Raw genomic sequence first — 12,430 nt, 5'->3', positions numbered from 1 at the left:
GGGCGGGGGGATTGGGGGGCGGCGCTTTTTTTTGCTGCTTGGGGCAGCAAAAAAGCTAGAGCCGGCCCTGAAAGGACCTAGTGGTTACCGTGGACGAGAAACTGGATATGAGTCAGCAGTGTGCCCTTGCTGCCAAGAAGGCTAACAGCATTTTGGGCTGTATAAGTATGGACATTGCCAGCAGATGGAGGGATGTGATCATTCCCCTCTATTCGGCATTGGTGAGGCCTCATCTGGAATACTGTGTCCAGTTTTGGGCCCCACACTACAAGAAACATGTGGAAAAATTGGAAAGAGTCCAGCGGAGGGCAACAAAAATGATTAGGGGGCTGGAGCACATGACTTATGAGGAGAGGCTGAGGGAACTGGGATTTGTTTAGTCTGCAGAAGAGAAGAATGAGGGGGGATTTGATAGCTGCTTTCAACTACCTGAAAGGGGGTTCCAAATAGGATGGATCTAGACTGTTCTCAGTGGTACTAGATGACAGAACAAGGAGCAATGGTCTCAAGTCGCAGTGGGGGAGGTTTAGGTTGGATATTAGGAAAAACTTTTTCACTAGGAGGTTGGTGAAGCACTGGAATGGGTTACCTAGGGAGGTGGTGGAATCTCCTTCCTTAGAGGTTTTTAAGGTCAGGTTTGACAAAGCCCTGGCTGGGATGATTTAGTTGGGAATTGGTCCTGCTTTGAGCAGGGGGTTGGACTAGATGACCTCCTGAGGTCTCTTCCAACCCTGAGATTCTATGATTCTATGAGCTGGTATATTTCTGATATGGGAAATGCAAGACAGGGTGACTCCAGTGCAGACCCAGAATTTGGCCTGACCATTAGAAAGGAGTGTTTCTCAGCCATGCTGCTGATCTGTGTTAATTGAAGTTGCTTATCAGCTTCACAAGGTCCCTATTAATTGTAGAACCACATCCAGAGACAAAGAGTTTATTCTAAAACTGACAAGATAACAGCTGGCCTTTATGGCTGGTACAACTTTGTTGAGTAATATTTGTGAACCCTCCCCACTCTTGCATGCTTATCTTGTTTGTTTCCTTTTAGATGTATCAAGTGAATAGGCTTATTGAAGTCTGCCATGCCCCACTGATTTTAGACTGATTATGTTAGAGGATGGGAGGTGATACAATGCAGATGTGACAGGATACACGGTGGCATGTGAGTGTGATTGTATGTGTGATTGAATAAGAAATGAAAGATTAAAGGTTGAGGTGCCAGCCTTAAAATAAGGCCGTTTGGCTGAAGAATGCAGTGGACGAGATAGCCCGATAACCCCGAGGTCATCCACCCACAATTGCCCCAAGGACAGGAGGGCCAAAGAACAAGATAACAACATACTGTCATTCCATCATTGCTGTGCCATCTGCGTGATTGACTATCACGTCAAACATGAGATCAGCATGACAAGGCAAGGTAAGTCCATCCATAGACTTACATGAGGATGGATCCCTATAAAAACAGACCCTGAAGACTGAGGACTTTGGGTCTGGTTCTGCAACCAACTTCCAGGAGCATCGGATGCGCATCTGACAAGGCCCGGCTCCATCCTCATGTACATGCCGCCTGGCCAGTGACTTGGCAACCTTGCAGAACGTGTGTGTGTGTGTGTGTGTGTGTGATGTTATAGCTACAACTGATTGCTTACTCTAATTATTCTTTCACTATTCACAATAAACATGGCATTTTGCCTTATTCCCTGAAAAGATCTTGTTGCTCTTCATTTTCTAGTATAACACCATACCCCCTGCACCCAGCCCCCACCTGCCTGGCATCTGTCCCCCACCCAAACCCAGTCCCCGCCCACCTGACATCTACTCCTCCCACCTGCCCGGCATCCACCTGCCCACACCTGCCCTCCGCCTGCCCTACATCCGCCCCCACCCAAACCCAGCCCCCACCTGCCCCCGAACCTGGCCCCTGCTCACCCAGGATCCACCTCCTTCCCCCAGAACCTAGTTCCTGCCTGACCAGCATCCACCCCTCAACTGCACCCACCACCAGGGCATCTGCCCCCTGCCTGAACCCCTGCACCTGCCCCATCCCCAAACTCCAGCCCCACATCTGCCTGGAATACGGTGCCCATTCCCCCGGCACCTGCCCTGGCACTTGAAATGTGACCCCCCCCACCTGCCCACTATGTGCCTCCACCTGAACCCGGGCACCTCACCTGCCTGGCATCCACACCGGCATCTGAATACTGACACCCATCCCTATAGAGGAGGGACCTCCGGAATGTTGTGCCCCCGTGGGGGCGGGCTTTCCTGAAGTTGGTTCTTGGGGTCAGGATATTATGGGTTGCTCTGAGTGGCATCTTGGGAAGCCCCTCCTCATGGGCGGGGCCTAGCATTGCTCCCCATTCAGTTTTACCCGGGTTTTGGTTTCTGTGTCCAGGTGCCATTTAGGGTTGCCAGGTGCCTGGTTTTTGGGGACCTGACAACCCTAAATGGCATCTGAACCAAAAGCCTGGTTACTGGGGGCAGGCTAGGGTTGCTAAGCATCCAGGTTTCAAGCAGAACACCCCGTGGGAAAGGGACCTAGTGGTTCCGGTCAGCACCGATAACCGGGTGTTAAAAGTCCAGTCGGCTCCCTGCCTGCCTGGCTCTGCACTGCTCCCGGAAGCAGCCGGTATGTCCCTGCGGCTCCTAGGCCCAGGGGCGATCAGGGAAGCTCCGCACCCTGCCAGCACCCGCAGGCATTACCCCTGCAGCTCCCATTGGCTGGGAACCACGGCCAAGGGGAGCTGCGGGGGCAATGCCTGTGGGCACGTAGCGTGCAGAGCTCCCTGGCCCCTTTCCCTAGGGGCTGCAGGGACATGCCGGCCGCTTCCGGGAGCAGTGCGGAGCCAGGGCAGTCAGGGAGCCTGCCTTAGCTTTGCTGCACCCCCCCCCCGCACCCCAACACCCTGCCCCTGCCCCCCAGCCCCACCCCAGAGCCTGCACCCCCAGCTGGAGCCCTCACCCCCTCCCGCACCCCAACCCCCTGCCTCAGCCCCCCGTCCCCAGCCCCACCCGAGAGCCTGCACCCCCAGCTGGAGTCCTCACCCCCTCCCGCACCCCAACCCCCTGCCTCAGCCCCCCAGCCCCAGCCCCACCCCAGAGCCTGCACCCCCAGCTGGAGCCCTCACCCCCGCACACACACCCCAGCCCCCTTGAGAGGATCCAGTGAGCGACTGGGGCGGGGGGGGGGTGGAAGAAGGTGCAATGAGGGCGGGCCTGGGAAGAGGTGGAGGGGGGTGGGGCCTTGGGGGTCTGGTTACTAGGAATTAGAAAGTTGCCAACCCTAGCGGAGCCTCTAACACAGGTCTCTGTCGCTGAATGGCCCATCTTCCTCCATCCCCAGACCCCCAGCTGTGTAACCCTGATGGGGACCCCTCCTCCTGGCCTCCCACAGGGAGGGGCGTGGCCTTGTCCTGTGTCCTTGGGCAGGGCCATGTCTGGGGGTGGGGCTGTATCCCATGGGGGGGGGAGGGGCAGTCGCACACTCACCGTAGTACTGGGTGTTGCCCCAGCCGGTCACAGTGCAGACCTTGCCGTCCAGGAGGGGCTGCCCCAGTGCCGGGAGGCAGACGGGCTGGACGTCCTCTGGGGAGACAGAGCCTGGGCATGAGGCACAGATAAGGGTTGCGCGCCACATGCCCACACAGTCACACGCCCACACGCAGCCACACACCCACACACAGCCACATGCCCACCACACACCCGCACAGCCACACACCCACACACAGCTACACAGCCACACACGCCGACACACAGCCACACGCCCACACACAGCCCCACACAGCCACAGAGCCACACGCCCACACACAGCATAGTCACACACAGCCACACACCCACATGCCCGCACAGCCACACCCACAAAGCCGCACGCCCACACACAGCCACACGCCCACACACACCCACATACCCACACACAGCCACACATCCACACAGATACATGCACAACACACACTTCGCACACCATACACACAACACACATACTACTCAGACACATCGCACTGTGCACGCAGATAAATGCACCACACACAAAATGCACAACAGACACACATACAAAACCCACAGACACGCCACACACCATACACAGACATCTCACACAATGTGCACACACTACAGACACCCCTCACACACACACAACTGCTCCACACACCCAGAGTCACTAACATGCTCACACTCTCACACTGCACCCCACACACAAAGCCCCATGGGTGCCTCTCCACCGTGTGTGGGGCGACCCCCAGGCTCCCCGCCGGGCGTCCCGCACTCCCAGGCGTTACCGCTTGCCCACACGCACCGGTGAAGCTGAGGGGCGTGGCCAGGTGCACCAGCGCGATGTCGTTGCCGTTCTCCTCGCTGTTGGGGTCCAGGAAGGGCAGGTAGCCCGCATGGTACACCACACCCGTCACCCCCACCTGCTGCCCTCTGCTGGACACCTGAGAGATGGCGCCAGAGAAAACCCGCCAGCGGCTCACCACCCGGTTTCTCCTGCAGGGATGGACAGACGGACACAGTGCATCAGGGGGCCAGGAGGGGCTGCCACCCCCTCCCCCACCAGGGATGGGACTGCTGCTGAGAGCAGGGGGGCTGGGAGCCAGGACTCCTGTGTTCTCTCTCTGGCTCTGCCAGGAGTCTGGGGTCTAGTGGTTAGAGCAGGGTGACTGGGAGTCAGGACTCTTGGGATCTATCCCCAGCTCTGGGAGGGAAGTGGGGTCTTGTGGTTAGAGCAGGGGGGCAGGGCTGAAGGCAGTACTCCTGGGTTCCATCCGCGCTTGGGGCTGGGCACTCACTCAGGGAAGCAGTGTGCGGCAGTGACAACCCACTCGCTGGAGATGATGGAGCCACCGCACAGGTGGGTGCCGTCGTAGCGCAGGCTGACTTGCCACGGCCACTTGCCCAGACTGGCGTCCTGGCCCCCCACGATCCGGTCAACAGACAGCTTCCTGCGCCCACAGTCTGCCGGGGACACGCCCGTCAGTGCCCGCCATGCTCCGCCGCAACCACTAGGGGGAGACAACCAATCCCCCAGCCTACCCCCACAGCCACTCCCCCAGCACAGTTCCAGGGGTAACCAATGGGGCAGCCCCAGGGCGACTCCCCCGACCCCTGACACCAAGGGAGGTTTCCTGGGTTACTCTGGAGGCCGCATTTTATCCTGGGGCTTCTTTCACGCTGGCTCTTGTCTGTTTCAACTGGAAATTGCAGGGCCAGGAAGTGCCTGTGCAGGATCTGGCAGAATGGGGCCAGATGCCAGCCCGTGTAAATCGGCCGTAGCTCCATTGGAGTCAATGGGGCCAGACCCCGGCCCATGTAAATCGGCCGTAGCTCCATTGGAGTCAATGGGGCCAGATCCCAGCCCGTGTAAATCGGCCGTAGCTCCATTGGAGTCAATGGAGCCAGACCCCCAACCCAAGTAAATCGGCCGTAGCTCCATTGGAGTCAATGGGGCCAGACCCCAGCCCGTGTAAATCGGCCGTAGCTCCATTGGAGTCAATGGGACCAGACCTCAACCCGTGTAAATTGGCCGTAGCTCCATTGGAGTCAATGGGGCCAGATCCCAGCCCATGTAAATCGGCCGTAGCTCCATTGGAGTCAATGGGGCCAGACCCCAGCCCGTGTAAATCGGCCGTAGCTCCATTGGAGTCAATGGGGCCAGATCCCAGCCCGTGTAAATCGGCCGTAGCTCCATTGGAGTCAATGGGGCCAGACCCCAACCCGTGTAAATCGGCCGTAGCTCCATTGGAGTCAATGGGGCCAGACCCCGGCCCGTGTAAATCGGCCGTAGCTCCATTGGAGTCAATGGGGCCAGACCCCAACCCGTGTAAATCGGCCGTAGCTCCATTGGAGTCAATGGGGCCAGACCCCAGCCCGTGTAAATCGGCCGTAGCTCCATTGGAGTCAATGGGGCCAGACCCCAGCCCATGTAAATCGGCCGTAGCTCCATTGGAGTCAATGGGGCCAGACCCCCAACCCAAGTAAATCGGCCGTAGCTCCATTGGACTCAATGGAAAATTGGATTTTTGACAAAATGAAATTCCTCAGGAAAGGCCTCTGCTCTGGTTGAAAACCCAATGTTCCTGTCCAGAGGAGAGCCCCAAGTGTATCCTGGGAGTTCCTGGCTCTGGTGCATCAGGGTATCTCAGCCCATGGATGAGAACAGGGACATGAGGTAACTGAGCTATGCTGCCCACACTCTGCAGTTTGAAACTTCCCTGAAAAATGTTCATTTTCCTTGGAAATAAAAAATAAATATTTCAACCAGCTCCAATTAGGGCTGATTGTGATGGGCACTGACTAGAGAGAGAGAGAGAGGTGTGCATGGGGATGGACATGCAGACAGGTGTGTGCGGGGGAGATGAACAGGGGGGTGGCTGGAGAGAAGGATGGATGGGGGGTGTAGGTGTGGACATGGGTGAATGGAAGGATGGGGGGGTGGGTATGGAGGTGGATGGATGGATCAATGGAGGTGTGTAGGTGTGGAGATGGATGGTTGGGTAGATGGATGGATGGATGGGTATGGAGGTGGATGGATGGATGGATACAGGGTGTGGAGATGGATGGGGTGTGTGGAATGGATGGAGGGCTGGCTGTGTGGTATGGTGATGGATGGATGGGATGTGTGGGATGGATGGAGGAATGGAGGGCTGGCTGTGTGGTATGGTGATGGATGGATGGGATGTGTGGGATGGATGGAGGAATGGAGGGCTGGCTGTGTGGTATGGTGATGGATGGATGGGATGTGTGGGATGGATGGAGGAATGGAGGGCTGGCTGTGTGGTATGGTGATGGATGGATGGGATGTGTGGGATGGATGGAGGAATGGAGGGCTGGCTGTGTGGTGTGGAGATGGATGGGTAGATGGATAGTGGATGGGTGGGTGGCTGTGTAGGTATGGAGGTGGGTGGCTGGCTGGATGGATGGATACAGGGTGTGTGGCTGGCTGGCTGGCTGGCTGGATGGATGGAGGGGTGTGTGTGGAATGGAGATGGATGGAGGGATGGTTGGACGGGGTGCGGAATGGAGATGGATGGATGGATGGGGTGTGGAATGGAGATGGAGGGATGGATGGATGGATGGATGGTGGGTGTGGAGATGAATGGACAGATAGGGGGTGTGTAGTTGCGGAGATGGATGGGTAGGTAGATGGCTGTCTGTCAGGGTGCATATGGAGGAGAATGGATGGATGGAGGGGTTGTGCAGAATGCAGATGGATGGAGGGATGGATAGTGGATGTGGAGCTGGATAGATGGATGCGGGGGTATCGGTGTTGAGATGGATGAGTCGGTAGATGGCTGGCTGGGTGGATATGGAGATGGATGGAGGGATGGATAGTGGATGGGTGGCTGGGGTGTGTGGAATGGAGATGGATGGAGGGATGGATAGTGGATGTGGAGATGGATGGGGGTGTCGGTGTTGAGATGGATGGGTCGGTAGATGGCTGGCTGGCTATGTGGGTATAGAGGTGAGTGGAGGGATGGATAGTGGATGTGGAGATGGATGGGGGGGTGTCGGTGTTGAGATGGATGGGTCGGTAGATGGCTGGCTGGGTGGATATGGAGATGGATGGGGGGATGGATAGTGGATGTGGAGATGGATGCGGGGGTGTCGGTGCTGAGATGGATGGGTCGGTAGATGGCTGGCTGGCTATGTGGGTATAGAGGTGAGTGGAGGGATGGATAGTGGATGTGGAGATGGATAGATGGATGGGAGGGGTGTAGGTATGGAGATGGATGGGTTGGTACATGGCTGGCTGGTTGGTTATGTGGGTATGGAGGTGGGTGGAGGGTGGAGGGATGGAAGGACGAGGTGTTGGATGGGGCTATGCCCAGTGCTGAGGGCTCCATACCTTGGCAGAGTGTCGCAAGGAACTGGCCCGTCGGGCAGTCGCTGTAAGAGAGAAATGTGAGCGGTCAGCGTGAGGGTGAGGCAGGAGGGGATGTGTGGGGTGTGAGGTGCATGTTCACCCCCCACTGAGCATCTGGGGAAGGTGCCACTCCCACAGACACGGACATGTTTTCACACCTCAGACCCACATACGTTCACTGACCCAGAGACAGGGCTTGACAGAAAAGGACAGAAAGTAGGTGGGAGCTGGGACACATGGGGACAGACACACACAGCAGGGCTCACCCCCTCCACACACACACACACACACACTTCATTATCATTCATTTATTATGTGATGTTATGATTAACTAACATCATAGAGAATCATTATGTGCTAAACAGATGTAAGTTGTAGGACTACAGAAGTATACGATTGACCAGTAGTCCGATGCATTCGGTATGTAAGTAAACAGGGCTGGAACACCAGGCCTACAGGCTGAGGCCCGTAATATGTCAGCTTAGTCCTACTAGGCCATAGGCTTAAGAAATACTGGACATAAGTGACCAAAAAATGGCCCCAAACGACAAGGTTACTGGAAAAGCTGTTGCAACGGGTGGTATTGTGAAAAATGAACATTGAGAGTAATTTTGACTACAGGGCACATTGTGCCCTAACCGCAGGGTTTACGTCATGCTAATGCGACTAAAATGAACTATAATCAACCTATGTAAAACAGGGTACCCCAATATTCTTGGGGGACACGATACAGGTAAGGGCATAGAGGGTGGATGCCTTCACACACAGAGAGTGTTAGGTGAGGGCAGAATAACCAGATAAAAGAGGGCTCCAGACTGGGGCAAATGAGCTTCCTACAGGTAAAGTCTAGCAGGAACCACCCCTCTCCTGCTGACCGATCCGCAAGGCAGGTGCCAGGCCTGGAGACGGCCGTTCAGGGTGTGAGTATGGCTGGCTTTGTAACGTGTCTGTAGAGGATTTCTGTGTGCTTGGGGAAGCAGAACCTTAACAGTAACTTTAATAACACTTGGAAGCCAGACTAGACCTTGTCCGTGTGACTGTGTGTGTGGGCACCACCCTTGGTCTTTGTGTGTTCCTAGGGGCTCTACGTCGAAAGCAGGTAGCAGAGGTGACGTTCACTTTGCTGAGCTTGAAACTGGAGCCAGCAGAGCCAAACCCACAGTGGTGTAATAGCACATCACTAAATCCACTTTAAATAGACTACAGCACAGAGTAGGACCCATCCCCTCCAGCAGGGGCAGCAGGGACACACACACACTCACACACAGCAGGCTAAGTCCCTCCAGCAGAGGGCAGCGGGCCACATACACACACAGAGAGAGAGAGAGAGAGAGATGCACACACACAGAGACACACAGACACAGACACACATACACACCCAACAAAATGCCAATATAAGAGTAACCAGTTCCCAGGGATCCAGCAGCCCAGGTGTGGGGGAAGGGCTGTCCCCAGAGTTCCCCTGCCCCCTCCTAGCAGCACGGCACCCGCTGCTGAGCCCCCCGCCCCGCCCCACGCACCAGATGGAGATGACCTCACTGAGTCTCTGGGCCAGGGGCAGGCGAGACTCGTCCACACAGAAATATCCCGATGTCCCATTGGTGCCCGCGCGCTCCACATCCAACTCCGAGTGCCAGAGAGACCTGGGGAGGGGACAGCGTCACTCACAGGCAGCCAACCCCTGTCAGAGATTGGCCCCGCCACACAGCGCCCCTCACTCCCAACCCGCAGCCCCTACTATCTCAGCCCTGGGCTCCCCCTCCCCAGCTCTGTCAGCGCCCCTCACTCCCGACCCGCAGCCCCTGCTATTCCAGCCTTGGGTCCCCCCCAGCTCTGTCAGCACCCCTCACTCCCGACCCGCAGCCCCTGCTATCCCAGCCTTGGGTCCCCCCCAGCTCTGTCAGCACCCTCACTCCCAACCCGCAGCCCCTGCTATCCCAGCCTTGGGCTCCCCCCTCCCCAGCTCTGTCAGCGCCCCTCACTCCCGACCTGCAGCCCCTGCTATCCCAGGCTGGTACCTGACGAAACCCATCTCTGCGCAGCTCAGCGCAGCCACCAGGGCATTGGAGGTGGTGGAGCAGAGAAGGCGCCATTTGCTCTCGCTCTCATCGTACAGTGTGAGCCGGAGGTCGGCCGAACTGACCTGGACTGTGGGGTGGGAGGGGGCAGCGCTGAGCAACGGTCTAAGAACTTCATGTGTCACCCTCCACCTCCCCTCCAGCCCTGCACGAGCACCCTGGGTCAGCCTGTGTCCATGTCTCCCTCCAGTGGCCATTCTCTGCCCTACAGCAGCCGTCCCCAGGCCTCCCAGCAACAGGGAGGAGTCTGGTGGCACCTTAAAGACTAACAGATTTATTTTGCCTAAGCTTTCGTGGGTAAGAAGACCCCACTTCTTCAGTGTTGTTTTTACCCAAGAAGTGGGGTTTTTACCCACGAAAGCTTATGCCCAAATAAATCTGTTAGTCTTTAAGGTGCTACTGGACTCCTTGTTGTTTTTGTGGATACAGACTAACACGGCTACCCCCTGATACTTAGCAACAGGGAGGGTGGATCAGGGCAGGGCTCTGGGTTGTTCACAGACCAGCCAATTTCCTACTAACACCCACAAAGTGGCAGCTGGATCCAGTGGACGAGGGCCCTCCACTGGGAGTCAGGACTCCTGGGTTCTATGCCTGGTTCTGGGAGAAGAGTGGGGTCTGGTGGGTTGGTGGGGGGGCGGGTTTTGAACCAGGACTCCTGGGTTCTATCTCCAGCTCTGGGAGGGGAGTAGGATCTGATGGGCAGAGGAGAGCTGGCTGAGAGCCAGGACTCCTTGGTTCTATCCCCGCTCTGGGAGGGGAGTGGGGGCTGGTGGGTTAGAGGAGGGGGATTCGGGCCCTGCCCTGGTGTGCACAAGGGGGAGGGTGTCAGACCCCCATATTGAGGGGGGCAGTAGCTCCCAGTCATATGGCCCTGAGCAGGGGGCTCCCCCACTTACCACCATACAGTCCTTCACTGTCGCTCCCCAGCACAGATGTCACTGCAAGAGACAAGAGAGCCTTAGAGTACATGCAGAGCCCACCATGCCCAGCAGGGGGCAGCAGGAGGGGGAGCTCCAGGTGCGCCCAGGGCTGTGATTATGAGGAATGAGGATATGGCATCAGGGAATGTGAGCGGGGGGGGGGGGGGGGGACAGGCAGGGCTGGCGGGGGGGGCTAGCAGGGGGCTATAGGACAGGAGTAAGGGGCATTCGCCGGTTGGGATGATGTAGTGGGGGGCTAGCAGGGGGCTGCAGGTTGGCAGTGAGGGGCCCGGGCAGGGCTGGGTGGGGGAGCCCAGGGCTGGGATACCAGGGGGTTGTGCCTTGGGAGTGAGGGGTCCTGGGGGGCCAGATTCTTACCAATGGCCCACACGCTGGCTCCGATGCCGGCTAAGAGCAGGAAACCACCAGTCACGACAGCCACAACCTTGGGCAGCGACCAGCATGGCACCGTGGGGCCCCCTGGAACAGGAGGGGGGTTAATGGGCCTGGGAACGAACCCCCCCCCTTCCTGGTTCTTAGCACAGGCTGTTGCACTGACTCCCCCCAGCTGGCTGGGACCCCCCCACACACAGCACACAGCCCTGGGGCTGACCCTGGCATCCTGCCCCCGCTCAGCAGCCCCATATCTCACCCTAGAGGAGTCACAGGGCCTCAGCACCCAGCCTGGGAACCTGCCTGCCTCCCCTGCTGTCCACACCCCCCCCCCACTCCTCCCCATTCAGCCAGTCCCATGGGCTCCTGTCACCCTCCCGCCCGGGTTGCTGTGGTACCAGAGGGATGGAGGGAGGGGAAAGTAGGCCTGGGGATGAAATAGGGGCCTGGAGATTCGAGGTGGGGGTTCCAAGCCTACGCCCCTGTAACCACTAGAACTCCCCCTCCCTGTACCAGGAATAGAACCCAGGAGTCCTGGCTCCCAGCCCCCGCCTGCTTTACCCACCAGACCCCACTCCCCTCCCAGAGCTGGGCACAGAACCCAGGAGTCCTGGCTCCCAGCCCCCGCCTGCTTTAGCCCACCAGACCCCAGTCCCCTCCCAGAGCTGGGCACAGAACCCAGGAGTCCTGGCTCCCAGCCCCACAGTGAAGAGTTAATGAATTCTATGTCCCACAGCCCTAGCGTGGCAGGGTGGGGGTTGGTCCAGGGGGACTTTGCCCTCGGGCAGGGTGCAGTGACCCATGGAGACGCAGCACCAGAAAGCGACTGGCAGGGCTGTTCCCATTGCTGGTGTGTGCCCCCCCCCCCCCCGGGGGCCCAGCAGGGTCACAGGAAAGGGAACTGGCCCCATGGTGCCACTGACTAGAAGCCCCCACTGCTCAGTTGCCCTGTCTAGGGCCAGCGCATCCACCCCTAGACACTGAGTTCCCTGTGTGCCCCCACAGTGAGGTCCCCCAGCACCCGGGGGTGCCATGCTGCAGGGCACTCGGCACGGGGCTCAGCAGGGGGCACTGTCCTGCAGGGCAGGGGCTCAGCAGGGCGCGCTGTGCTGCAGGGCAGGGGGCACAGCAGGGGGCGCTGTGCTGCAGGGCACAGGGCAGGGGGCTCAGCAGGGGGC

General features: G+C 58.1%; 1 protein-coding gene across 1 annotated transcript in view; it reads right to left on the bottom strand.

Moving 5' to 3' along the window:
* HPN (hepsin) overlaps positions 1-12,430 on the bottom strand; it is a 40,281-nt gene that overhangs the window by 8,611 nt on the left and 19,240 nt on the right. The window contains exons 3-10 of the mRNA XM_034756740.1: positions 11,238-11,339; positions 10,836-10,877; positions 9,877-10,006; positions 9,379-9,501; positions 7,841-7,881; positions 4,785-4,950; positions 4,292-4,482; positions 3,490-3,585 (exon numbers count right to left, since the gene is read on the bottom strand). Of these exons, the coding sequence (XP_034612631.1) occupies positions 3,490-3,585; positions 4,292-4,482; positions 4,785-4,950; positions 7,841-7,881; positions 9,379-9,501; positions 9,877-10,006; positions 10,836-10,877; positions 11,238-11,339 (891 nt within the window). The remainder of the gene's footprint in view (positions 1-3,489; positions 3,586-4,291; positions 4,483-4,784; positions 4,951-7,840; positions 7,882-9,378; positions 9,502-9,876; positions 10,007-10,835; positions 10,878-11,237; positions 11,340-12,430) is intronic.

This window comes from Trachemys scripta, chromosome 24 (assembly GCF_013100865.1).
Source record: "Trachemys scripta elegans isolate TJP31775 chromosome 24, CAS_Tse_1.0, whole genome shotgun sequence".
Taxonomy (NCBI): Eukaryota; Metazoa; Chordata; order Testudines; family Emydidae; genus Trachemys; species Trachemys scripta.
This window is presented reverse-complemented; position numbering and strand designations above follow the sequence as displayed.